The sequence below is a fragment of the Suricata suricatta genome, chromosome 1 (genome assembly GCF_006229205.1).
Source record: "Suricata suricatta isolate VVHF042 chromosome 1, meerkat_22Aug2017_6uvM2_HiC, whole genome shotgun sequence".
NCBI lineage: Eukaryota > Metazoa > Chordata > Mammalia > Carnivora > Herpestidae > Suricata > Suricata suricatta.
In genome coordinates, this window is record NC_043700.1 from 19,966,942 (window position 1) to 19,993,770 (window position 26,829).

Below are 26,829 nucleotides of genomic sequence, written 5' to 3' on the forward strand. Positions count from 1 at the left end.
GAAACCATAAAATCTAGCTGCAGCACCCCTCTGACAAGGTGAGAAACATCTACACAAGGTCTTATGCATACATATAATCTTTGAGTATATGTCAAGAGCTGACTGGTCTTCTGATATTACACCTCCCCAGAGTGAACATCGAATTAGCAGACTGTGTCTAACTGTAGGAACTTCTTAGATTAATTATTGTTTTTAATTTTTTAAATGTTTTTTATTTATTTTTGAGAGAGAGAGAGGGTCAGAGAGACAGGGAGACACAGAATCTGAAGCAGGCTCCGGGCTCTGAGTTGTCAGCACAGAGCCCAACGCGGGGCTGGAACCCACGAACTGTGAGATCATGACCTGAGCTGAAGCTGGATACTTAACTGACTGAGCCACGTAGGTGCCCCAGAATTTCTTAGATTAAACACAGGCTGGAGGCTGAGAGGTGGACAGTCTTGGATGGAAAGAGTGCAGAGACATGACTGTTAGTTTGAAGCCAGGTCCCAGTTGGGATGTAGGACACTGAGGCTCATGTCTCCATTTGCTCTTATTTTTAGGCACTTACTACTATCTGTCTGCATAAATGATTACAGAATTAAGTACTTCTAAAATACCTGTAAATGGGACATCAATTACCACTCTAGGCTTTAAAAATGGTTCAAATTAAAAGGTAATTTTAAGGGTTAACTACTGGTCATAATTACATCATATTTACATATCAGGTAAATCAGAGAAAAGGCAAAATGCTTTATTTATGTTTTTGGATTTTTAAATTGGGCACAATTGACAAAATTAACATTGCCAAGTGTTTGCCCTAGTCTAGAGGTACCAACGGGGCAACACTGCATATGGATACCAGTTCACCTCTCCAGATATTTCTAGGTATAATTTTTCAAAGTCAAAGTTTAAGGGCACCTGGGTGGCTCAGTCAGTTAAGCTTCCAACTTTGGCTCAGGTCATGATCTTGTGGTTCGTGAGTTTGAACCCCATGTTGGGCTCTGTGCTGACAGCTTAGAGCCTGGAGCCTGCTTCAGATTCCGTGTCTCCCTCTCTCTCTGCTCCTCCCCCATTCATACTCTATCTCTCTCTGTTTAATAAATAAACATTTAAAAAATGTAAAAAGTCTAAGTTTAGAAAAAGAAATGAGAAGCTAACTTTAAAGAGAAAAAGAATAAAAACTATATCTCAGTATTTACTAAAAAGTTCTTTATGGTAGGACTGATAGCTATTTCTAATAAAGTTCCCAAAAATTAAGAGGAAATATAACATTGTGTTTAATGTAAAAGGCATAGTTATTCTTTTAAAATGACAAATCGCTAAGAAAACAAAACAAAACAAGTAAGAAATTGCTAATAGCAGCATCATGAGCGGGTGTGGGGAGGGCTCCACCTGAGTGCAGCAATAAGGTGCACGTCTCTAGGGAATTCAAGAATAATGAATAATCATCAGTCTGTTTTTAGTTTTCCAGGCACTGGCAATCCTGAACAATTTCAAGTTAAAATATTCCTCCCTTCCTTGACTGGCTTCTCCTACCATACCTACCCTATCACGCTTGTAAGCTGCCTGCTGATATTAGGAAATTTAATACTGAAATCTACCATACTCTGAAGCATTAACTATCTTTTACCAAGTTATAAGTTTTAGCAATTCATGTAACATTGCAAATGATAAAGTTAAGAGTCAGTGAAACAATAAAATAGTACTTTCAAAGTTAAAAATAGCAGTATTTCTTTTTAATTAAGTTGGAAAGTCACATTTTCTACAACAAGCAAGTTGATTTAATGTAGACTATTATAATGCAGACTGTGCAGTCACTGCCAGCAAAGCGGACATATTCAAATACTAGCATCCATACAGAGGAATTATTTCTTTACTGGAGAAAAGGGAAAATATAAAATGATTGTTGGTTTCATCACTATAACTCTAAAATGAAAGCAAGACCAGATTAACAAAATGGCAAATAGCACAACGTGCTGGTTGAGGTTTAATTATACCTCTGCAAGGTCTGAAAAGAGTGCTTGGCTTGTGTTACGTCTCAGCGTATCCCAATAGCTTCTGGACACAAGTTCCTCCGCATCTGGCTTAAGTACCTGTAGAAGTTTTAAGAAGTACATCTGAAATCTCAAGAACAGTCACAAAGAATGATAATTTATACACTTTAAGTCTCTTCTAGCCAACCTTGAAAAGAAAACACATTAGCTTACCTGTTTTGTTTTCTGCTGCGCACAACAGTATTATGTTACATTGCTGGTAAACCCAGGGTATTTTTTCAAAGGTGTAATGGTATATAACCACTATTTCCACGTACAATGTGGCTTTGTCAGAAAGAACCACATTCCTTGGCCCTCCCCCATGCTGTCCACTGAAAGATGCGTAACTTCTAAGAAAGTGTGAAATAAAAATTTTATTCACACCTTATGTGAAGTCATTTGGAGGATATTTTGGTAATTTTGTAGAGATTTATGAAAATGATACTTAATTTAAAAATCAGTTATTGTTGGCTAGTGTATACTGTGTCAGTGCATCAAAGAATCAAAATGGCCACATTCATATTTAGAGAAACAAAACTTAAACTAATCTAAAACTTATAAAAAACAAATACACCAGTTCAGGTTAGACCATGGAAGGCTCCTCGGGGATCTGGGAGGTGCGTCTACAGCAGACGCAGTACTTCCTGACCCACAGCGAGGACGCAGGCCAGCTTCCGTTTCAGGACCAGCAAGTCTGAAGAAGGCCACACGGAGCGTAAGACGTGCGCTCTCATCTTCCTATGAAGATGCAGAACCACAGGCTTGACCTGGGCCTCCGTGAATGTAATTAAACGCGTTTCTGTCATGGTTTATCAGGGAAGACTGCACAGTTCTCAGGCGTGGTATTTTGGTTTTGGTGAGAAGAAAATGGTGCTCAGTGAGTGGCTGATGATTTTTATCTGTGTGTGTGTGTTAATTTTTAAGTCTGGTGCCATTAATACAATTACAGTGCATTTAGGAATTATTTCAAAACACTAAGCTTTGTTTCATTATTATTAATTAGAAAAAATACTGCCTACTGCCCACATTTTAATAAAATCTTAGTAAGATGTCAATAATAAAGTCTTATTTAGCAGAAATCACTTACATAAACATAGACATACTTATTACCATCAGTGTAAATGCAGCAATATGTCAGAGGATCTGCTCATCACCCCCTCTAGTAACAAAATAAGATTTAACTTAGTTATAAGCCAAGTAAGTAAGAGTAGCTGAATTTAGAATAATTTATAAGTATGACAGAACCTCAAGAAATGTTAGCTAGATTAAATACTCTGCAAAGATTATCCCAACATTTTCAATGTGGATACATTTTTTATTATAACTGAGAAGTTATGGTAAAGAAAGGGACTGTTAAACCTATCAAACTAGAAAATAAGGCTCACTACCCTGTTATTTGTAGGGTAACAGGAATGATTCACTTTGTGAAGCCATGCCTCCCTCCTTCTTCCAACAGAGGTCACCATCACCACACACACACACACACACACACACACACACACACACACGCACACACCAACACCAATAACACCAGAAGGATGGTCCTAACATATGAAGGGATACACTTAGTTTGAACAGACTATATTCATATGGATGTCTACAGAAAAAATTTTTTTTTCTGAGCACAGAAAAGTAAATGTATTCAAACATACTGATTATCCCTGAATCATGAGATTAGAATAGGTTTTATCTTCCTCTTTTTGCTTTCCTACATTTTAAAATACTTTAAGAATGTATATTTATCTATCAGGATCATATACTATATTTTTCAATAAAAATCTTATTTATAACATATCAGCTTAATAGTCCCTCCTGTAGAAAGCTTTCATACTCAACATTTAGCTCCAAAGATTAAATTATGATAGAATATATAACTGAATTGCTATAACTACCAATATATGTTGTTTTATCCATATAGTCTTTTAGGTTCTAGAGTTTCTGGAAAAAGGGAAAAATATTCTTACATCAACTATTGTCATCCTTGTATTAATATGTCATTCTTTGTACTGAGGGGAAAAAGCTAACGTATCATGATTTTCTTGGCACGGTCACAGATTCCTGTATGTGTGTCTGTTTAGGAGCCAGTATTTAATTTGTTAATTAATGACGTGGATCAGGATGAAATTGAGAGCAGGTTTTCAGAACATGCAAAACTAGCAGAAAACCTTAACATCAGAAAAATATAACACACGATTTAAAACAAGCTTAAAATAGCAATGAAAATCAGCCTAGATTTTAATAGCAAGAAAGGCAAAGCAAATACAAAACCAGAATATATGCACACAGACTAAGAAAAGAGTGAGAGAGGAAATGCTCAAATGTAACTAACTGCGCATTGTGATTGTTCTGAAATAGATATCATGATGCTTTGGTATGTAAATGCAGGAAAACTTACAAAGACTTCTTGAAGTCTTCTCAGTGTGGTTACTATATGAGCTTTAGGCTTCCTTACTAGAATGTTGTTAGGTGTAGAAATTATTAAAAGAGGTAACAGACAACCTAGATAGTTCAGAAGAACTTCAAACATGGATGGCCCAGACACAGTGATGTCCCACATGTACTGTACTTTTTATGTCTGGTATATTTTTTTGCCTAAATTTACAGTCTGTTATTAGCAGAACTTCCTTAAGCTTTTGAAATTTTGGTCCAGAGTTCCCTAGACCTTTTTGGAAGAGCCAAAGGAGGATCTTACTGATGGCATTCCATGACATTAATGACGCAAAGGATAAAAGGAAGGAAGGAGCAAAGGTCTGAAAAATTCCTATGCTGAAATACTAACTCCCACGGTGACAGTATGAGGAGGAAGTGGGGCCCCTGGAAGGTGACCAGGTCACTAGGGCAGAGCCTTCGTGAGTGGGATTAGTGCCCTTATTTATAAAAGAGGCCTCAAGAGCTCATGAGCCTCCTTCCACCACTTGAGGATCCAGTGAGAAAGTGCTATTTATGATCCATGACATAGGCCCTCATCAGCTACCACACTGACTGTCAGCTCCATGATCTTAGACTTCCCAGCTTCCAGAATTTTGGGAAATGTTTATTCTTTATAAGCCACTCAGTTTATGGTATTTTGTTGTAGCAACATGAACTAAGACAAAAGGAAAAAAGGAAGGATGGAAGGAGTAAAGGAAGGAAGGAAATAAAAGTAAAGAAAAGAGAAAGGAAAGACAGAAGGAAGGAAGAGAAAAGGAATTTAGGGAAAAAAAGACTGATTTCATGAAAGGACTACATCATTGTGGTAAGCAGACTGTGGTCCCCTAAAGTTGTCCACATGCAGGTTGGCAAATACCTATATACAGTTAGGATCTGACAAAGGTTATACTTAGAGATTAGGCAAACTGGAAAAATAAAAACGAAGCAGCAGCCTATGGAATCAGACAGTAAATTGTCTTTACTGTTAGTGATGCTCAAAAACATACACAAAAAATAAAAACAAACAAAAAATAATCAGGGTCACTATGACAACTATGGCCTAAAAAACTATAATCCAACAACTGTAATCTAAAGCCACACAGGACCGGGGCACCTGGAGGGCTCACTCGGTTACGTGGCCCACTCTTGATTTCAGGTCAGGATTTCACTGTTAGAGAGTCTGAGCTCTGAATCGGGCTCTTTGCTGACAGTTTGGGGCCTGCTTGGGATTCTCTTTCCCTCTCTTTGTGCCCTTCTGTGCTCTCACATTCTCTCTCTCAAAAGTAAACTAAAAAAATAAAGTTACATAGGACTGCAGTTCTCTCCAGTGTATCACAGAAACCCACACCCACACACACCCCTTCCTGGAAAAAACACACCCCTAACCCAGTCCTTAAAGAATCTCCAGACACATTCCAACAAATATATCTTCAAAATGGAAAATTACTAAACACAAAAGAACATAAACCACCATAAGTGAGAGCCAGCAGAAACAGCAAACCACAGAACAAACCTGCAAACTTCAGACAGTGAAATTATCTCGTATGGAAAACAAAGTAAGTTTAATGAGTCTAAAGAATATGAAGCTGTATTTGAAAGGACTTTGCAGCAAGAACAAACTACCAAAAATGAATTGGCTGATCAGAAACCTCTGGACATTAAAGAAGGAACCACTGAAACTTAGTATCATATTATATACACCGAGGGAGGAAATCAGAGAACTGGAATATAATGTGAAAAAATTATATGGAATGTAACATGAAAAGATAAAAATACGGCCAATTATTAAAGAGAAGTTAAGACACATAGAAGAGAGCATTGATACCTATGAAAGTTCCAGTACCCAGTAATAGAGAAAATGGGAAAGAAACTATGTCCAGAGAGATACTGGCAGTGAATATTCAAGAATTAATGAAAGAACACAATCCCTATATTTGAGAAACCCACTAAATTTCATGAGAAAGGCAAAAAGATACACTGTAGTAAAAGTGTAGAATACAAGGCAAACAGTACCTTAAAAGTAGCTAGAAAGATAAACAAGATTAACTCCAAAGTAATAATTAGACTTGGAGGTGACCTTTCAATTTCAATAACAGAAACCATAAAACTGGAATGATACCATAATTTGCTGAGAATGTCAACCTATAATAATATATCTAGTAAGATTATTCTTCCAAACAAGGGCACAGATATATGTATGTGTATGCGTGTGTGTGTGTGTGTGTGTGTGTGTGTATGTGTATAATGAATCATTACGTTATACACTGAAACCAATATAATGTTTTATGTTAACTGTATCATAGCTCAATTTTAAAATAATAAAGAATAAAGATAAAGGAATTCATAGAAACAGAACAGATTGGTAGTTGCTAGAGCAGGTAAGGGAGCAGTGGGTGAAGATGGTTAAAAGGTATAAACTTCTAGTTATAAAGATAAATAAGTCCTGGGGATGTAAGGTACGACATGGTGACTACAGTTAATAATATCGCACTGCCTAATGGAAGTTGCTAAGAGCGTAGTTCTCAGCACAAGGAAAACAATTTATAACTATCTGAGCTGACAGAGGTCAACTACACTTACTGTGGTAATCATTTTGCAATATACACATATATCAAATTATGTTATACACAGTAAACTGATACAGTGTTATATATCAATTCTATCTCAATAAAACTGGGGGAAAAAATCAGGGCAAAATAAAAACATTTCCAGAGAGACCCTGACCTGAAGATATACTTTCTGAGATTAAGATTGTGAGATTTAGGAAGAGATTAAATTAAAAAGGGGATTAATAAATGGCAAATATGTAAGTAATTCTAAACTAACACTGATAGTATATATTTAAGAAGTCGAATTGGAAGGATTTAAAAATGACCAAAAAACCCAAACAGTGTACAATTTCAAGTATCCAGGCCAGGAGGGGAATGGGAGATATAAAAGCACTTTAAGACTATTTTTTTAAGAAAGTGGTGAAGATATGGCATATCTAAGACTTCATTATCTTAAGTATACTTGTGAAAATTTCAATAAGTCTACAAAAAACAGAAATATAATGAATGTCTTCTAAACTAATACAAAGGGGAAAAAAAGAGGAAAAATAAACCTTGGTTCATTAAAAAGAAAGGTAAGAAAAGAGAAGAGTGTATAGAGTGGCTAAAATAAATCCAAATAAGCTAATAATCATAGTAATGTAAACAGACTGAAATTTTCAAAAACAAGAATTATCAACTCACATAAAAAAGAACCAGTAAAATGCACAAAATATATGCTTTTTAAAAAGACATATCAGGGGCGACTGGGTGACTCTGCTAAGCATCTGACGCTTGATTTGGCTCAGATCATGACCTTACCGTTTCTGGGTTTGAGCCCTGCATTGGGCTCCATGCTTTCGGATGCTCGCTCTTTCTCTCTCTCTCACTCTCTATTCCTTCCTGACTCCTTCCTTCCCCCTCTCTCAAAAATAAACATATAAAATAAAAAGACATATCAAAATGTAAGGAGAGAGACTGAAAAAGATATACCAGGCTTCCATTAAAGACAGGCTAGTAAACAGCGCCAACCTCCTCACGGAGAGTAACTGGGAAAGCTGGACAAAACAAAGTAGATGTATCTTCTTACAAGCATCGTGGAGCCATTGTTTGTCCCTGGTGCTGTGCTGACTGACGGTCCAAAGCAATGGTGGGGAGACTCGCTGGTGCCTTAGCACAAGGACACCAGAGGCACCAAAGACCAAGTCCTTACGTTCTTCAGTTCCGTAGACTCAACATTAAAAGTCTCACTTAAGAACGTATCGTTGTGAACGTACTTGGCTGTACTTGCATATGCACAGTTATAAAATGCAATCTTTGAAATTCACCTGTGAGCACACATCCCTGTAGTACTTGGTGGGATGGAACTAGGAGCGCAAATAAACCCTTCTATGTTTTCGACCACAGCTGCTGTCTCGAGAAAAAGCATTTGGGCAAGGGTTTGTCTTGCGAGGTGAACTAGTCACTTTTTTAAGGAACTGCCATTTTTGCTTGAGAGAACAGTGGGTAGAGAAACTATAGTTATTCAAACTTTGGTATCTGGCAGACACTTTTTTTGAACCAAGTGCGCCTGTCACTTCAAGGGAAACAACTGATAGCATATGTTGCCAAAATAATAGAACTGCCGCAGACTGAGCACAGAAGCATCTCTGAGGAATAGCTGTCTCCTATTAAGCAAGACGCTATAGAAGTTCGCAAAGAATGCGAACTACCACTCTTTTCACTACAGTTTTTAAGTTATTTCAAAAAATATTTAGGTTAACCTGTGAGTTTATTATTTTTCTCAGTTTTAATTTCTAATATGGCAGGTACAGATATAACCCACATAAACAAAAGGTCTTCCGGGTCCTCTATAATGTTCAACGGTGTAAAGGGGTCCTAAGAACAAAAATGTGTGAGACACGCTGCCTACAGGGACACCAGTGAGCGAACTAGGACTGGATGCAACAGTGCAGAGGACACGGACAATCGTGATGTCACGTCAAAGGAGCAAAAGCAGAAAAACTCCTGCAATATGATCCCATTCCTGTGAGGCACAAAAATGGGTAAAACTGAACTATGTTGCTGAAGATGCATTAAGGAGGTGGTAAACCCACAAAGCAAAGCAGTGATTTACATAAACGTCACGACTGTGGTTATCTTACGGAGGAAAGGGAGGGACTATGACTGAGAAGACCTGTGACGAGGTGTTTGGGGGCGTGGCTATGTTTTGTTTACTGATCTGGAGGAGGGCTAAACTTTTATTATTATTTATAATTACATTTTATTTGTAGTAAATGTCTGCACAAAAATTTTTTATTATTTTTAAATTTTTATTTATTTTGAGGTAGAGATAGAGAGCAAGTGGCGGAGGGGCAGAGAGAGAGGGAGATAGAATCACATGCAGGTTCCTTGCTGTCAGCACAGAGCCCCTTTCGGGGCTTGAACCCACAAACCGTGACATCATCACCTGAGCCGAACATAAGCCGGATGCTTAACTGATTGAGGCATCCCAAACTAAAAAATATATTGTAAAACTAAGGAAAAGCTTCATCAGTACTAGAGGAAGAAATTGAAAATAAAAGAAAATATGGGGTGCCTGGGTGGTTCAGTCAGTTAAGCGTCTGACTGTGGCTCAGGTCATGATCTCAGTTTGTGAATTTGAGCCCCACGTGTGAAGCAACATCAATGCTTCAACATATATAAAATTTAAAGATAACAGAATTACAAGTATAAATTAACTCTATCATTGTAATATGTAATTTAAAATACTAATTGACAGATCAAACTGACAAAAACATTAATAATGACAGAGGTATGCGGGCGCCTGGGTGGCTTAGTCGGTTGAGTGTACAACTTCGGCTCAGGTCATGGTCTCAGGGTTCGTGGGTTCGAGCCCCGCGTAGGGCTCTGTGCTACAGCTAGCTCAGAGCCTGGAGCCTGTCTTCAGAGTCTGTGTCTTCCTCTCTCTGTGACCCTCCCCTGCTTGCAGTGTCTCTGTCTCTCAAAAATAAATAAAAAACATTTAAAAGTAAATAAATAAATTAACTTAAAAAAAATAGGGGTGCCTAGGTGGCTCAGTTGTGTAAGTGCTGGCTCTTGGTTCCCATGGTTCATGAGTTCTAGCCCCACATCAGGCTCTGTGCTGTGTGGAGCTTGCTTGGGATTGATTCTCTCTTTCTCCTTCTCTCTCCATCCCTCCCTGCTCTCTCACTTGCTCTTTTTCAAAATAAATAAACAAAAAAATAACCTGAGAATTTCATTTTATACATTCTTATAAAGTTTTGAAATGATTAACAGACAAACGTTAAAATTTTTAAGAAAATGCCAGACTGTATTTAAGGAAAAAGTAGTGAATTTTGTAGTAAAAATTTAAAGTACTTGTAACATATCAAAACAAGTCGTCAGAAGGACCCCATGGACTTGGTTTGTTCTCCAACCCTCTCTAGGTCCATTCCTTGTGACTGAAGCAAGTCGGCTTGCATTTATTTTACGCTCAGTCATCGTCCAGTGTGCGTTCAAATCTAGAACAGGGTTAATTTTTACAGTTTGGAATTCTGGTTAACTCTCCAACACACGAGACCACACGCCTGCCTTGCACCTGGAACTCTAACACTGTCAGCAGGAGACAGAGCCGGGAACCCTGAACTCCAGGGCTTCTCTCAGGGCGAGTCTGTATGATTTGAAGGATCCTTCTAAATGATTTAAGGATCCTTTGGGAAACTAAATGAACTGTGCGTGTGTACATTCAAAAGGGGTCATGGCCTATATGCTCCGTTGTTAGTAGCCGGGCAACCAACACGTTCTGACTTCCCAGGAGGGAGGAAAGAAGAAAGCTGAGCATAAGCATATCCGGAAGATCGTTTGCAGGCACTCTCGACTTTTTCAAGAAGAGTCTGAAAATGATAATCCTCTTTGAGAAATAACATGATACACAAAACATGTCAAGTTTCATATCAGACCACAAGCAGCAGGCAGGCATTCAAGATTTTAGGAAAATGTCACAGAAATACTGCTGACCACGAAGAGTTTATCTATTAACAAGTCTTCTTTATCAGAACTGAGAAAAGACTGTATTAGATGGAGAGATCTAGTTCTTAAAATACCTGTGTTCTGCAGGAGCACAGCCTGAGAATCTGCTCCAGAATTTGTATTTAACTCTTCAAATACTGCTGAAAAATACGACATTTTGACTCTTCTACCAGAGCGTTTGGTAGTTGTTCACTCACCTTTCCCTTACTTTAATCTAACGTTAAAGATATGCAACTGCTTTGTAAATTTTAGTCTTCTTACAAATCTAGGAAGGAAATAAAAAAAATTGGCTTGGCCGCACCTTACTATATTCAATAAATTCCTAAACATTTTCAATGGTAGATACAGCTGTATATAAAGAAATAACATTATCAAGTACAACAGGTGAGGGCTATTTACATAAAGAACATTTAAAGTATTGTACATACACTATTAGTAGGAGAATGGTATCCATAAAGTTGAAGACGCTGACATAGAGCACAAAGGGCCAAATGAAGTGTCACATTTCAGAATGAACCCAAGTATAGCAAAAGAAAAAAAGAAAAAGACGACAAAATAATCAATTAGGAAGGGCAAATCATTATGCTACATTCTATATAGAGCACACACACAATACAAGTGGGGTAAATGTTAAAGATGAGTAGCAAAGTTTTTAAATTTCATATAATTAAATATTAAGTGAATCTGTGCTCATTTCAACCATTTTCACTTTAACTTTCTGAGAGAACTACTGCTTTGAGTACAACACTCCTCTGAAGTACACGCTTTGACTTAGACATGCATCAGCAGTTCTGCACGGACTAGGGGAAAACTCTAGATGTGGCAGCATGGCAGTGGAATGGCATGAGACACCTGCAGTGGAACCTGGTTCTGCTCTCTTTGGTGCCGTGACCTGAGGCACGTCACTGAAGCTCTCTACGATGGCGTCCTCGGCTGTGAAACAGTATGACACTTACCTGCAGAAATGCAATGAGGACTAAATGGGAGTAACACTTACAATGGAGACAGCACAAGTGTCTCAAGAAATGTTGTTTCCCTCTTGCGAAGCACAGTTTTATTTCATGAGGATTTAGTCTATTTCATAGGCTGTTAAGTAGTTACATGTTTTAGGTCATTTAATCCCCATAACAACCACATGTGGCCATTAGTCCGATTATCCCCACTGTACAAAGGAAGAAACTGAGGCACAGAGAGGTTAAGGACCTGTTCAAGGTCAGCCAAATAAGGAATGGCAGAGCTGATACTCCAACTTTGATAATCTGGCTCCTGAGCCTGTGTTACACTGTCTCTCTAATGCAATCAGTATATTTTCACTATAAGCTAAATTTCGATTGCTTAAAAATTCAAAGCTCTTACCAGTTCAGATCTGCATTATGTAAAATGTGGGAACTATGAACAATAAATTACCACGGAGAGCTGCACTGTCTTTAGAGTGCCGTTTATTTAGCTCAGAGGCTGCCTAAAGATTATTTCCGAATTGTTTTAAGAAATAATAATTCAACCTCCTAAATGATATTTTATTAACAATTTGCCTATCCAGTTAGATATAGTTAATCTATCAAAAACCAAAGTAACTGCTTACACTTTCAATATATTATCTACAGAAAGTAAAATTTACAGTTATTTAATTCTCTCAAGTTATTTGCTAATACTCTAAAAAAATGGCATTATGGAGCTACTCATATGGGATTTATTAATTATAATTTGAAAACCATGAGACCTGAACTAGAGAACCCGTAATGCCCCGTTTAGTACCTGACTAACATTATAACCATCTCTTCGATTTTCTAGGAGTGTCTTCCATCAGCTCTGCCAATTTGAATATTGAGGGGGACTCAACAAAAACTGATAATTATATCAGAGTCAAATATCCTATGAATAAAATGTAGTTCATAATCCTGACAATCTACTTTTATTAATATAAATATAAATACACACTTAACCTATTGGGATTAAATATGCACCATCTGCTGCACATAATAGGTGTTTTTAAAAAAACATGATACATATCCTTATAACAAGGAGAATAATAAAAAATGCAGCAGCTCTCCGGAGTTTTGAATTCCAGGTAGACCAACTAAACTACTGCACAGAGCCACTAACTTAAAATGAAACAATGATCATTTACATCTCAACAAAACTGTGTTTCTGCTATCTAAGGACCAGACAAAGAAATAAACTATAATGGTTCAAGTATAGTTTGGGAGCTGCCCGGCCACGGACTCAAACCTTGGCTTTGCCATAATTACAGATAATAAGAGAACGAATTTACTTGGTAGCATGAGAGAGTGCAAGCAAAGCACCCAGCAGAGTCCCTGAGAGTAAGGACTCAGTTCCAGTTATCTGTTTTATGGGAGCCCAGGATACCGTCAGGCGGAAGTACTTGGGACAAAACAAGAAAACTGGTAGGAAGACGGAGGGAGGGGCTGCTTAACTCAACCTTCAGAGTAAGCTGAAAACACTTCTCATCCCAGAAGAATCTCTTACTTCTAAGAATTCAAAAAAAATTCTATTGTTTCCTTGGTTTTGCTTCAACATTCATACTGTTAGAGTGCCACTAAAGTCAGCCACATGTAGAATTAAATCTTTGCAATTCACCTTTAAATTTTTTCATGCATAATGATCTGTATTCATCTATTATATGATATACCCTTCAAATCTCATGGAAAACAACAATATGGATGAAAATGATAAAATGAGTGTGATTATGGACACAGATGTTTGATATCAATATTTGATATAATATTGATATAGATGCATAGAAATCTGGAGCAGTCTTTCTACGTAAAGATTTAGAAAGTTTTCCTGAGAGGGACAGCTGCAAAGTTACAGACTGTAGTTATGATTTCTCAGCACGAATAAAATGACTCTCAGCTAGAAGACCCACCTGAAACTACTATAAAGTGTTCTTACCAGCACTGCCCGCTTTTCTTCATCTCCCTTAGTTTCTCTCTTTTCGTTTTTTTTCCTGAATATCTCTTGAAGCTGACAAAGAAAGGGATCAAGAATCAAAGATGCAGTGAGTTTCTGGGTCCCCCTTACCACCCTGTGCTAGGAATATTCTGAAAACGTCTACCGACAACACTCATACTACTACAGATGCATCTTTTGATACCAATTTGATTTTCCTGAGAAAAAGAAAACACACCCTTTGCTACTGGCAACCTATGGTTAAGTTAAATGTACAAAATTATAGCTTTACTGTATCTTTAAGACATAAAGACAAGGAGTCCTTGACCCACAAATAAGAAAAGCCTACTGGGATATAAAGAAAACTGGAATCGAATTCCGGATTGTGGGTCTGAGCCCATCTTCTGTCACGTACTAACTTTATGACGGTGAACAGGTCACTCATCCCTCGTGAGGCTCCAATCCGCTCACAGGTGACATGAGGATGGCCTCTCAAGTCCCTTCCAGTGATGGAAGGCTGGTGGGAGCAAGGGCCCTGCCTGGAGCCCCTTGAGTGAGCTACTCTATTCAAGGAGTGTTTTCCACATCCGGTACAAGGAGATCATTCCTTACCTCATAGGAATTATTTTTTTCCCTTCAGGCTTATTGAGGTATAATCGCCAGGTCTTATAAGGATGTTGTGCAGAGTAAATATTACAGATAGTTACTCAGCACATTGCCTGTCACAAAATAACTTCTCCAGAGATGTCAGTTACTATTATTAGTGAGATTATTTCCTCTTTAAGATCCTATTTTACAAATGGAAGCCTGATCCTACCTCTATCACAGCTTCCTGGTGAGGTCAGTGTTCCGGTCTGTGTACCGTGAACAGGAATCTTAACTCTTCACTTAACTCTTCACTTCATTTTGTCAGGCAATAGTTGAAAATCAAATGAAACGTATTACCCCCCAACATACGTAATAATACAAACACAGTACGTAATATAAATGATTTTGTTAACAAGTACATTCATCTCCATACTTTTTTCTTTGTGAAAAGAGTTTTTTTTTTTTTTTTTTTTTTAGCAAAAGTCATTAATAGTCATTTTATAGACAGAACAATCCTAGATTTTATTTTAGACTCCAACAAGTTAAGCTCAACTCCATGTCCTGCTTTCAGGAATTCTTTGCTGTTTGCAAACAAACTAAAACAGCAAACAAAAGCCACCACACCCAAGGCAGCAGTACAGCCCCCGCTGCACAAAGGCACGGAGCACACCTGGCTTTCACAAGAGTAAAGGGGGGACAGTCGTCCTGCGGTACGTTTTCACCTCCCATCTCCACAGACAGACAACATTCCAAGACAGCTACACAGGCAGCTTTCAGTGGAATGAGTTCCGAAAGTTAATCTTTTAGTCCCTAGGGTAGAACTTGGAAGTTGCTACAGAAAGTTTATTAAAAATCAGAGTACTAGGCCCATTCTGAAAGTCCCAAAAATACGGGTTTATGCTATTTTAACAAAACCATATTAAACTAAATCTGATCATGTTAGGAACATACCTCCATCTTTGCACCGAACCTGAAAATTCTTACCCCACCCCCAACCTCCTGGGAAACACCAGAATGAGGGGTCCTTCGTGGTTCTCGGTCCCATCCGAGGGGCTGGCTCAGGTACTGCCCCGCAGAGGGCTGCGTGGGTGTCAGAGGAGGACAAGGCTGCACGGACGTTAGAAGAAGCCAGCGGACAGATCCCAGCAAGTAGTGGCTTGCTTCCCTTTGAATGGCTACCAACTAGTTTTCGACAAGGATTTTTATCTCTTCTCTTTCCTACCTCAGAAAAGAATGATTTCATAGTTTCTCTTCCATGTTCCAGCCTCTGAGGAAAATACTATGCTGTTTAGGAGGTTTTTTGAGGGATTTTTAATGGCTGGTTACAAAGGAAAATGGAAAATAAAATGGCTATTTTATGTTTCCCTTTTCTTTTTACTAGGAAATATAGGTAAATACAGAGTGAAACATAAAAGCTAAGGGTACATTTTGTGACTGTAAGGATCTCCGCTTTGATGAAAAAACCCAGACATTTTTGCCACAGACGTAGATGTACAATCCATGGGTGAAAAGGCACAGAAAATTCTAGAAGTGGGGGGTGGTGAGATGAGTGAGCAGCTGTGATGTTGCCACACGAGCACCAGTCCGGGTCAGTCGGGTGAGAAAGACTGAAGCTGAAGACCTAAGGACAATCCTACTCCTCCCGCTTTTCTGCATCAGCCCTCGTGCAAAGGCAGCAGGGAATAGGAGAATGGGTGGTGCCAGCCTAGAGTATAAGGCAGCAATGCGTGGAGGAGAAAAGCAGAAAGGAAAGTCCCAGATCTGATCATGAGAAAGAAGGGTAGTTCCGATAGCAAGGAGCTGAGGCTGGGGGTGCAGAGAAGATGGGGTCTGAGAGAACCGAGTGCAGACGTTGCCTCCGGACTGCCCATTATCTACCCACTAGCAAGCATCACACTCAAAGTTCAGAAGACATGTCACAACCATAATCACCTTTATGTAATGGATATCATTTATGTTTTTTATAACATGAAAATTATTTAAAGTACACAGAATATTTTTCTTTATTAAATTAAGGTGAAAGCATAAATTTTTCATTCTTCTACATTATTTCAAATAATGCAAAAACATACGAATATAAATAAGCAGTACTTAACAGCTGATAAAATCCAGAATATAATATACATACCACCAAAAACTCCTTTTTATCCACCATCTCATTGCCATCAGTGTCAAACATGTTGAAAGCTATTCTAAAACCTGCATGTGGCTCTGTCAAAAAAAACAGAAAAGTATTTGTGAAATGGAAAAATATTTATAAAGTATGGTTGTAAGCATTTATATTTATTCTGTACAAGAATACTTTCTTTAACAAAGGATTTAAAAGCAGCACGTTACTATTAAATATAATAAAGCCATATATGTATACATATTTCTGCATCATGGATTAGCACACTTAGTAACAAAGCTGATAAAACAGTTGAAGTATTTGTGTAATAACTGTTGCATAGCACATAGTAAAATTTAACTACCTTACTTCCAAAAATAAATACTTCTTTTTGTTATCCAAAGTCTGTCAGTTTTTTAAAAAGGGAAATATCAAATCATCACATATGTTCAACTATTTAGAGCAAAAGAAAAAAATTAAAATGTGACACAATGGAGCAGTTCTAATTCTTAGGAAAATCATATTTGAAATGACCTATGACAATAAATGTCAAGCACAAGGTATTACTTATCTGGGTTTAAACCTCTAGAAGACTCAACGACAGAAATATAAAATCAAAGAGGCTAGAATAACTCTCAATCCCCCCCCCCCCAAATACAAGGAACAATTGCTCTTCTGAGGAAGACACACTAAGGACTGTTTTGATGTTATGAATCGTAGGAGGTTCAGTCTCTTTTCCCTTCTAAAGCAGAGAGAAGAAAACTTGAACATGTCCTTCAAAGAGGAGCTCAGTACACATGCCTTTTAGAAACATCTGACCCTTTCTTTTGCGAAAACTGGCGACACGTTTTTAAGAGAAGCCTCCCAGAGATATACTGGGCATTACCTGTTGTCAAACACTGAAGCTATCAGAAGGGAAGCATGTTACCCTACGTTCTTAACTGGTAATAGCTGTCTCTGAAAATCACGGAAACAGAAACCAGTCTTGTATGCAAGCTCATGTTTGCTTATAGTTTAGGAATCTAAACTTACTTTCATTAGCATTCAGTTGAAAAAGAAATAAAAATTTCATCATCTTTAATAACCAAGTCTTAAGCTTTAAGATGATCCTGAAGACACAGAAAGGAAGTCCTTACAAGTACTGTTTGGAAGGGAAAATAAAGTTAAAAGAGTTGACAATCAAGAAGGAGGAAACTATGGACGGGTAACACAGTTTCCCTAGCCCACTTCCTGCCAGCCCTGTTTTCACAGTTGTGTTGATTCTAATCTATAAAGCATCCATACTTTTTCAATGCAAATTCCTACAAGTTTCTGAAATGGGTCCTAAACTCCAAAGGAATATTCACTGCGTCCAAAGATCCTAACCTTTCCATGTAAGCAAAACCACCAGGTGTTCTTCCCTACACATTTAACCACACCAAGTGCCATCTCAACAAGTAGATTTCCTAACCAGTTCTGTTATATTCCTGCCTATCATTCTGCCGGGTTAGGTATTTCAAATGAATGGTTTTGCCACCAAAGTTATTCTGGCTAACAATATAGCGTTGAAACAAGTTTCTGATTGGCACTCCTTTCATTTCCATGGAGTACTCATCATTGACTGGGCTTGAGCTGTAACGGCTTTCCCGTCTGGAACACCAGAGAGTCGTATTCCTAACCGCACAACACTTCTCTTCTTCAGCACTAACATTTTAATTTCATTTGGAGTCCAGAAGAAAAAAACACAAGAATAAAGAAAAGATGGTAATTTTGGAAATACACATGTACACGTGTACATCCCCCCCAAACTTCCTATGACAGAATTCCAACGTAACATCATTCATTTCTACATTTAAAATAACACAATGGCTCTGAACTTTCTAATCACAGAAACACAAGGAATTTTATGACTTGTGTCTAATGACAGGGTTTCACTGATGTTCTTATTCCCATACATCTGCACACATCCCCACAAACAGAAATCCCTCTAGCAATATTCTTTCATCTACTCTTTTTCACTCCTTCACCAACTAGTTTTTTGAGAGCCTACCATGTGCTAGACACTGTTCTTGATACAGAAATGGACAAAAAAAGAAAACTTTTGCCTCATGGACCTTGCATTCAAGTATGGGGAGAAAGACAAGAACACATCAACAAATAAACAAATACTTTCAAATAGTTTTTAGTGCTATGAAGAAAACAAAGCACGGTAAAGGGAGAAAAAGGGAGAGGTAGGAAATGGAGATACTTCAGGGAGGATGGTCAAGAAGGGCTCACATTTCACATTTCTAAGGAAACCTGGATGTTTATTATCATGAGGATCTGGAGGAAAAAAGCACTGATGGCAGAGAGCGCAGAGAGTACAAGAGGTGAGAATTCAAGGAACACAAAAGCCAGGTGGCTGGAGCACAGTGAACTAGAGCAGGTAAGTTCCTGCGTTAAATGCAATAAAATTTAAAAACATTAGTGAGCCCTCTGTACATTTCATAAAAACTGCTGCATATGAGAGGAAGGGAAGAACAAAGCTGTTTTAGGATGATGATGGGTATTCAGACACACTCACCAGTTAAAAGACTCATTCTTTCACACCAGTCTTAAAAAATATGTGATTTCCATGAGCGCGGCAGGAAATTTACAAATTCCTATATGACCTGATCTTTAGGCGTCCATGTAGATTAATCCACAAGGACTGATATATGATATAAAATTTATAATTTATGAGCATTTTATTACTGTTCCATAAACCATAAAAATATGTTTTTGCCTCTTGACAGTACTATGCTTAGTATTTTGTGATTTTTGCAACATGACCATGGATAAACCTAAAGTGATTTTCAGTAGTAAGAGAATCCAAGATTTGTTTTCCAAGATTCTGATTAAAAAATGGATCCAAAAATAGACTTAATGAGTGCACTTACTTGTTAAAATACATAAAAGAAAAAGATATTCTGTGTAAGAAATCACACCTAGAAGAAAAATAGTATTAGTAATGCTATATATAAAATATTACTTTATATTTATCAAGTAAAATATTATTTTACTGTATAATATTAATAAGGAACGTACCACTTAAAAGAACATGCTAAGTATTGTTTTAAGCAAGACTAAACTATTACTATAAAATCACGGCAAAAAACCCCCAAACAAACTAATTTTAATTTGTTTCACAATGCCTCTGTAGGACCCATGAAAAATTCCCATCAATGCTCCTAGATATAGTGACAAAGAAAGCAAAATTATAATGTTCACTTATAGCTGGCTGTAAACTTGCTGCTAATTTTCAGTGGATGAATCCAGCATAAAATAAAAAGGCTGAAAATGGTTAAACTGTAAAGTGCTTAATTCTTAGTAACTCTTAGAAAAAACATTTTGATATTCTTACTTACAAATCTGATTTCTGTATTGCATGAAAAAATGAAACTACATTTATAACTGGTCTGCTTTCAACTTATCATTGATTATTCTTGACAAACTTAATGTTTCTATTAAATGTACTCTAAGAAACTGTTTTAATTAAATGGCTTAGACTTTCTGAATATTGCATCCTAAGTTCTCTAGAATTCCAGAATTACAAAGCTTAAAAGATGTTTGTTTGGAGTAAATACAAATATTTGTATTCTTGCTTTTGGACGTAGCACCCCAAACTAGAATTCATGCTTTACTGAGTTTCGAAGAGGAAGGATCCTGAGACAATTAAAATCAGGAATAGGCCAATTAACATTTCTCCAGATATCAGATAGTCCTAAAGTTGGGTAAAAGGGTATACAAAAATCCTTAAGTAACCAGATCGTGAACCCAGAAACTCCATTTTACCTGATGCTCTTTGCGGCTCCCCTCTTTGTCACAGAACAAAGAGGAGAGGAGTCACTGTCAGGCAGTTTGTCAGAAGACTTGAAGGGAACTTGCTAGAAGCCCTGTGAAAGCATTCCCTTCCTTTGTTTATACTACAGTATTGTGACCTACAGATAGATAGTTCTGGTTGACTGCTGTGAGTGTTATGGGAGAAAGATTCTGGAATGATCAATGTATATAAAGATACAATACCTAGGTTCCATAGAGATCCCTCATAAAAAAGAAGAAAGAGAGAGAAATAAAGAAAAGAAAAAAGAAGAAAAGAGAAAGGAGAGAAAGAGAAAGAAAGAAAGACAGGAAGAAAGAAAAGAACAGAGAGAGAGAAAGGGACACGGGTGGGGGAAAGAAGCTCTGTGTCTTTACAATCCCATCTCACTGACTGTTGTTCTGACTGACCTGGTGGAATACAGACGACATGCTCGTTGGTATAAAGAAGTTTAATAACTACTACACATCTTTTATTTGATAATTAACTCGAGATTTCCCTCAGGGAACGATTACTTAACAGTGAGAGCACTGATCACAGTTATCATGGTAGGTACCCGTCTGTAGGACGAAATGGTTTCTGAGGTGGTGTAATCCACAGGCCAGGAGAACAAAGGGAAGCCCATGATATAATTTAATAAAAATGATCAAGGGAAAGAGAAAATATTGCTAAACATGAACTCTAGATTCTTAATGCTTTCCAATTACAAAAATGGAGAACTATTAAACTGGCCCTTCAATTTATTTTAAGGCCACCCAGGATCAAAAAATAAAATAAAACAAATACATATGCTAAGCATACAGTAATGCTGTGATCTTTAGAGAAAGAGGGTAAGCAAGATGCCAACTAGGTTTCTTTTGAAAATTCAATAAAAAAAGTTCTAAGCGAAATTCCTTTATCATGAGGCACTACAGTTCGCTGTTACGACTAAGTCTGGATAATATGTTTTCAAAAATGTTGCATTTCAATTAATTTTTTGTAAAACTGCATTTTCTTGCTGGGTAATATTTTAAGTAGATATAATTCACTTGTAAACTTTAATAGCTCTAAAGATTTGGCTTTAAAATTCCTTTACCACTTAAACCTATTTATAAAAAAGCAAGGCTGTCTGTAACATTCTACGTCACCTAATGGTTCTAAAATTTTTTGGGTATAAAGACTGCTTCAATAATCCCATTAATGTGACATAGCTCTGCACTGCCCTACAGGGTAGCCATTGACCAGATGTGGCTACTTAAAATAATTAAAATTAAATACAATAAAAAATTTACTTCCTCAGTTACAGTAGCCACATTTTCTGATGCTTAAAAGCCACATCTGGCTAGGGGCTACTATGGGAGACAACACAGAAATACAACATTTCCATCACTATACAGATAATTCTGTGGGAGAGCACTGAATAGCTCATTACGCCCAAAACGCATTTAGATATGCATACAACATAAAGACGATTAGGATAGGCCTAAACCTAGGGCTTCCAGATTTAACACTCTCCTTAACTACAAAGAATTTCCTTCTTCCATGCATCTGTTCTTCTTAGATTATACTTGATCCAATTTGTATTTTCCCATGAGAAGTATTAAGTAAATATTTTAAAATTTACTAACTTCTATTTCTGAGTTTTGAATTTTCTTGATCCTATCATCCAACCCTAAGATTTGAATGACAATCTTTAAAACAACTTCTAGAAAAAATTTTCTAAGAGGTTTAAGGATACCATGGCCCTGATTTTGCAAAGATTTTAAAACCCTAGTTACGAAAAATCCTACAATAAAAGGTAAAATGTCTACTTTCAGAGCCATGTGAACCAGTGGAAGATATTTGAATTCCTAATTCTACTCAGATAAAATATGTAGACTATAACTATTCCTTTAAAATATTTGTCTTCATGCTAGAGTATGTATGATTATTTTCAAACTGATATCTGTTTAACGTGATGAAAATGAAAAAGGTAACTGTTCATATAATTTCTTTAACAGTTTTATTTTATATACTCTTATACTTGAGAATGTAAAAAAGTTTAAGAAAAATTCCTTTTTAAGATTAAAGAGATTTTGTTCATTAGTCTTTTCTACAAATATGTACAGAAAGTACAGTGTGAAAGAAAACTGCAATAAAAGCTGTATAATTTGATTCCAAGGAAGTGTATGAATCCATGACTTAGACAAATAGATATAGCTAATACAGTAGGTTGAAACAGGTGGATTTTGCAGTGAGTGCTGTTTTTAAAAGAAACATGTTCAAACCAGGTAGCCAAAAGACATCCAATAAGTTTTTCATATTAATTGTATTTTTAAATATCTATAGTCCCCTTGAAGTAAAATGTTAATGAAGAAAAACACTTGGAGATCAGTATTTTTCAAAAATGCTTTCTGTAAGTAAATATAACCTACACTTCTCAATATGTATAAAAAATAATTTTTTGTAACTATGAAAGTTCCCTTTGTTGCAAAAATTTAGAAGACACTAACAATATATATAAAAATAAGAACCACCTTTAATCCCACTACCCAGAAACAATCATTATTAATATTTTAGTGTTTTTCTTTTCAGTTTTTTATCTGCACACACATCAAAGTACAGAATTACTTTAAGTAGGAGGAAAAATATATATAAAGAGCATAAATAATATAGTGTCCATTTAAAAATGTATAAGTACACTGACTTACCTCTTTCTTTAAGATTGCGAAAAAGCTTTGATGATCCTTTCCAAACTGGTGGTGTTTCTGAGAGCATTTGATTTAATTCCTATGACATTAATATATCACAATATTGATTAACAGGTAAGCCACTTAATTATAAAATAGATAAGAAGGATTTAAATGCCTATGCAAAAAAATTCTTCACCTAAAGGACCTGAGACACGGTTGAATTTATTCTATTCTATACCTGTGGTTCATTGAACCACAACACCTAATATATGCCCACAGTCTATACATGAAATAAATAATAAAGAAGCTACATTAAATTCAATCAGAGCTACCAAATATTTAAGATAAGTTTAGCAACTGGAGGAATATACATAAAATAATCAATTTAAGAGAAAACCCTGAGTTTCATGAAAGTGATAATTGGGGTGGATTTCCTTATCAATGTCAGAGATGATGAACTGGATTCACATACTATCTCTTCTTTGTAAGCCCTCTTAGATTTAAGATGCTGGAAGAAGTAAATAGATAGAGGATTATACTGGGAAAGAACGAAGGATACCTTAGTAGTGACTCAAAGAATGCTGACAGCAGATGAACTAGGAGTTCAGGGGTACTAAGTTACAGTGGCCACTGTTTCCATTTTTTTTCTAATTTTAACTTATATATTCAGTAAAAAACACAAACTTCAATTGCTTAGTCAGCCTTTTTAAAATCAAATTATCACAGCAGGCTAATTCTGAAAATTTTAAACATTTGCAATGTGCATACTTAGTTAAAAATAATTAAGTGAAAATGTGCATACTTACTTAAAAATGGAATGTGGATACTTAGTTAAAATAAACAAAAATTATATTTTGGTGAATTGTGAAAAAAAGTATTAAAGGATTTGGTGAGATAAATTGAAATAATGTGAAATTAAAAAGGTAGTCTGTTAAGTAACACACTGAAAAAACACCAGATACCACGTCTATTTCCAGACCTGATTCCTGCTCCTCAACGTACGGCGCCCCAGGAGCCCAGGTTCACTGGGAGCTTGTAAGAAAAGTCTGTCTCACTTCTCAGACCTACTCAACCAGAATCTGTCTTTTTAACAAGAAATCCATGTGAATGTTTTTTTTTTTTAACTCATTCCAGTCGGAGAAACACTTTAGACAAATCCTTCCTGATGTGGTTGTATCTAAAAATATTCTGTGACATTATAACCTTTCTTTTTTATTTTTTCATTACAAAGCTGAGGTAGCAGGCAAATAAGGAATCCCTGCAATGCTAAAGGCAGGAGAGGTACTTTAGGGGATTTATGGATTTCCTGAAGCCCATCTGTGAACCCTGCTTTCCTTTCCTTTGTAGAGTTCTCTGCGTTGCAGGTAACAGATACCACGAACCACTAGAGTCTGGTTAGGGCAGCAACAGCACACAGGTAAGAATTCTGGTATGAATAACAATGAGAAGCCGGATATTTACTGCTTAAACAGTAACTTCATGAATATTTTTGTTAGAACAAGAGATTAAAAAGAACATTTTGCATATATTATATATACTTTAATGTACATGGTATCTATTATATAAATATTAACTTCTTTTTCTCCATTTTAACTATTTCCTGTATTCAATTTCATTTCTTCCAGTTTAAACTCCGTTTGACTTTACACTCAAAAAAATCATAGCTACCTTTACTGAGTGCCGTTTATATGCCTGACAATGGGCTAATACAATCTCTCATTTAATTTTAAAAAACAAACCTCACTATGCATATTCTACTGAGACTTAAAGCAAATAAGAAACTCACTCAAGGTCACACAACTTCTAAATGATGGGCCAGATCCTTACTGGCTAGGCAGTTTACTTTAGTAATAATTCAGATTTTTCCGGTCTAGACTATCCAATTAACACATTGATCTTTGTCTTCTGTTGACTTTAAGACATTTTAAAATGTATTAAAATCTGTATTTCCACTCAGATTGGGAGCCTCTCTCCTCATTCAGTGCCTGTCTTGGTCTCCATTGGAGTGGTGTTGAATAATAAATAAGTGGGTTGGCCTTTGCCCCTGGTTCCTGCGAGACTCCATATCCTTGAGTTGTACCGGAGTTATGGGATAGCCCAGGATGGGCTGCTGAATCACCATGGATTAGAGGGCTGGGGCTCTGAGCTCTCCCTACCTCTCGGGTAGCATAGGGAAAGGGATGAGAGATGGAGTTCAATCACTTAGCCAGTGAATCAATCAATTATACCTAGATAATGAAACCCTCGATAAAAACTCAACACCCAAGCTCAGTGGAGATTTCAGGTCAGTGAACACGCTACTGTGTGAGGAGACACACCTTTCCACGGGGAGAGGGCCTGGAAGGTCTGCATTTGGGATCCTCCTTCCTATACTTGTCCAAGGTATCCCTTTGTACGGCTAGTCCTGACTTGTATCCCTTAAAATAGACTGTTAATAAATATAGAATGTTTCTGAGTTTTATGTCAGTCTAGCAAATTACTGAACTTGAGGAGAATTATAGGAATCTCTTGGATTTGTAGCCATTTGGTCATAAGTGTGGGTGGCCTCGGGACCCTTGAACTTGCATCTGGCATCTGAAATGAGGGCAGTCTTGGTGGGAACTATGTCCTTAAATCTGTGGAGTCTGACACTAATTCTGGGTGGTTAGCATCAGAATTATATTGCAGGGGCACCTGTGTGGCTCAGTCGGTTAAGCATCTGACTCTTGATTTTGGCTCAGTTGATACCTATAGCTCTAATGTATTTACTCATCATAGTTCTGTATTATACACTGAATTTGTCCTTGATATGCCTAAATGGCAATTCTTTTATTCATTTCTCAAGTGACTAACATTCATATATATATATTGGCTATTACAATCGATGCTGTAGAAAGAAAACAAACATGTATGGGACTGCTAGTGTAACTACTCCTCCAGTATACACCTCCGGAAGTAGAGGTTTAGATTATGTCTTTTCAACTTTATTAGATACTGACAAATTTCTCTCAAAAGTGAATATACAAATTTATATTCTCACTTGGTTCTTTCTTGTCCATGCTAATTGCTGGTATTATAAGATTTCTGGAAGCTGATAATCTAATGGGTGTGAAATAGTATCATACTATAGGTTTAATTTGCATATCCCTGATTAGTAGTGAGACTGAGTTCCTTTATATAAATTTACTGATCATTATATGTTTACTCATTTTTTTTCTTATGGAACTGGTTATCTTAAAAAAATTTTTTTTAATGTTTATTTATTTTTGAGACAGAGAGACAGAGTGCGAACAAGGGAGAGGCAGAGAGAGGAGAGACAGAATCTGAAACAGGCTCCAGGCTCTGAGCTGTCAGCACAGAACTGGATGCAGGGCTTGAACCTATGAACCGTGAGATCATGACCTGAGCTGAAGTCAGATACCTAACTGACGGGGCCACCCAGGAGCCCCTGGTTATCTTCTTTATTAATTGATTTACAGGAGTTCTATATGAGTACAAGACACTCAGTGTTTTCTGTTAATATACTGCAAGCATATTCTCCCATCTATCATACATCTTTCCGCATTGTTGACACTCTTCTGGTAAGCCAAAGTTTTTTTATTTTTAATTTAATAAAATTTGCCAGCATTTCCTTTGAGCTATGCTTTATGTGTCTTATCTAATGAACCTTCTTGTGTCCCTTATTTTACTTCTAATATTCCAGAATTTTTGTTTGTCAAAAATAAGAACTTAATCCATCTGAAGTTTGCTTTTGTATACGGTGGTCAGTTTAATATTTAGTTTTATTTGCCTCCATGTTGAAAAGACTATTGTTCCA

General features: G+C 36.8%; 1 protein-coding gene across 4 annotated transcripts in view; it reads right to left on the minus strand.

Moving 5' to 3' along the window:
• Positions 1-26,829, minus strand: part of MICU3 (mitochondrial calcium uptake family member 3) — a 93,497-nt gene that overhangs the window by 19,801 nt on the left and 46,867 nt on the right. For 2 of the 4 annotated variants that reach the window (XM_029935175.1, XM_029935149.1), the window contains exons 4-9: positions 23,052-23,130; positions 19,463-19,510; positions 16,587-16,669; positions 13,874-13,945; positions 11,389-11,427; positions 1,977-2,072 (exon numbers count right to left, since the gene is read on the minus strand). In XM_029935175.1, the coding sequence (XP_029791035.1) occupies positions 1,977-2,072; positions 11,389-11,427; positions 13,874-13,945; positions 16,587-16,669; positions 19,463-19,510; positions 23,052-23,130 (417 nt within the window). The remainder of the gene's footprint in view (positions 1-1,976; positions 2,073-11,388; positions 11,428-13,873; positions 13,946-16,586; positions 16,670-19,462; positions 19,511-23,051; positions 23,131-26,829) is intronic. The other 2 variants (XM_029935159.1, XM_029935166.1) reach the window with 2 other exon arrangements.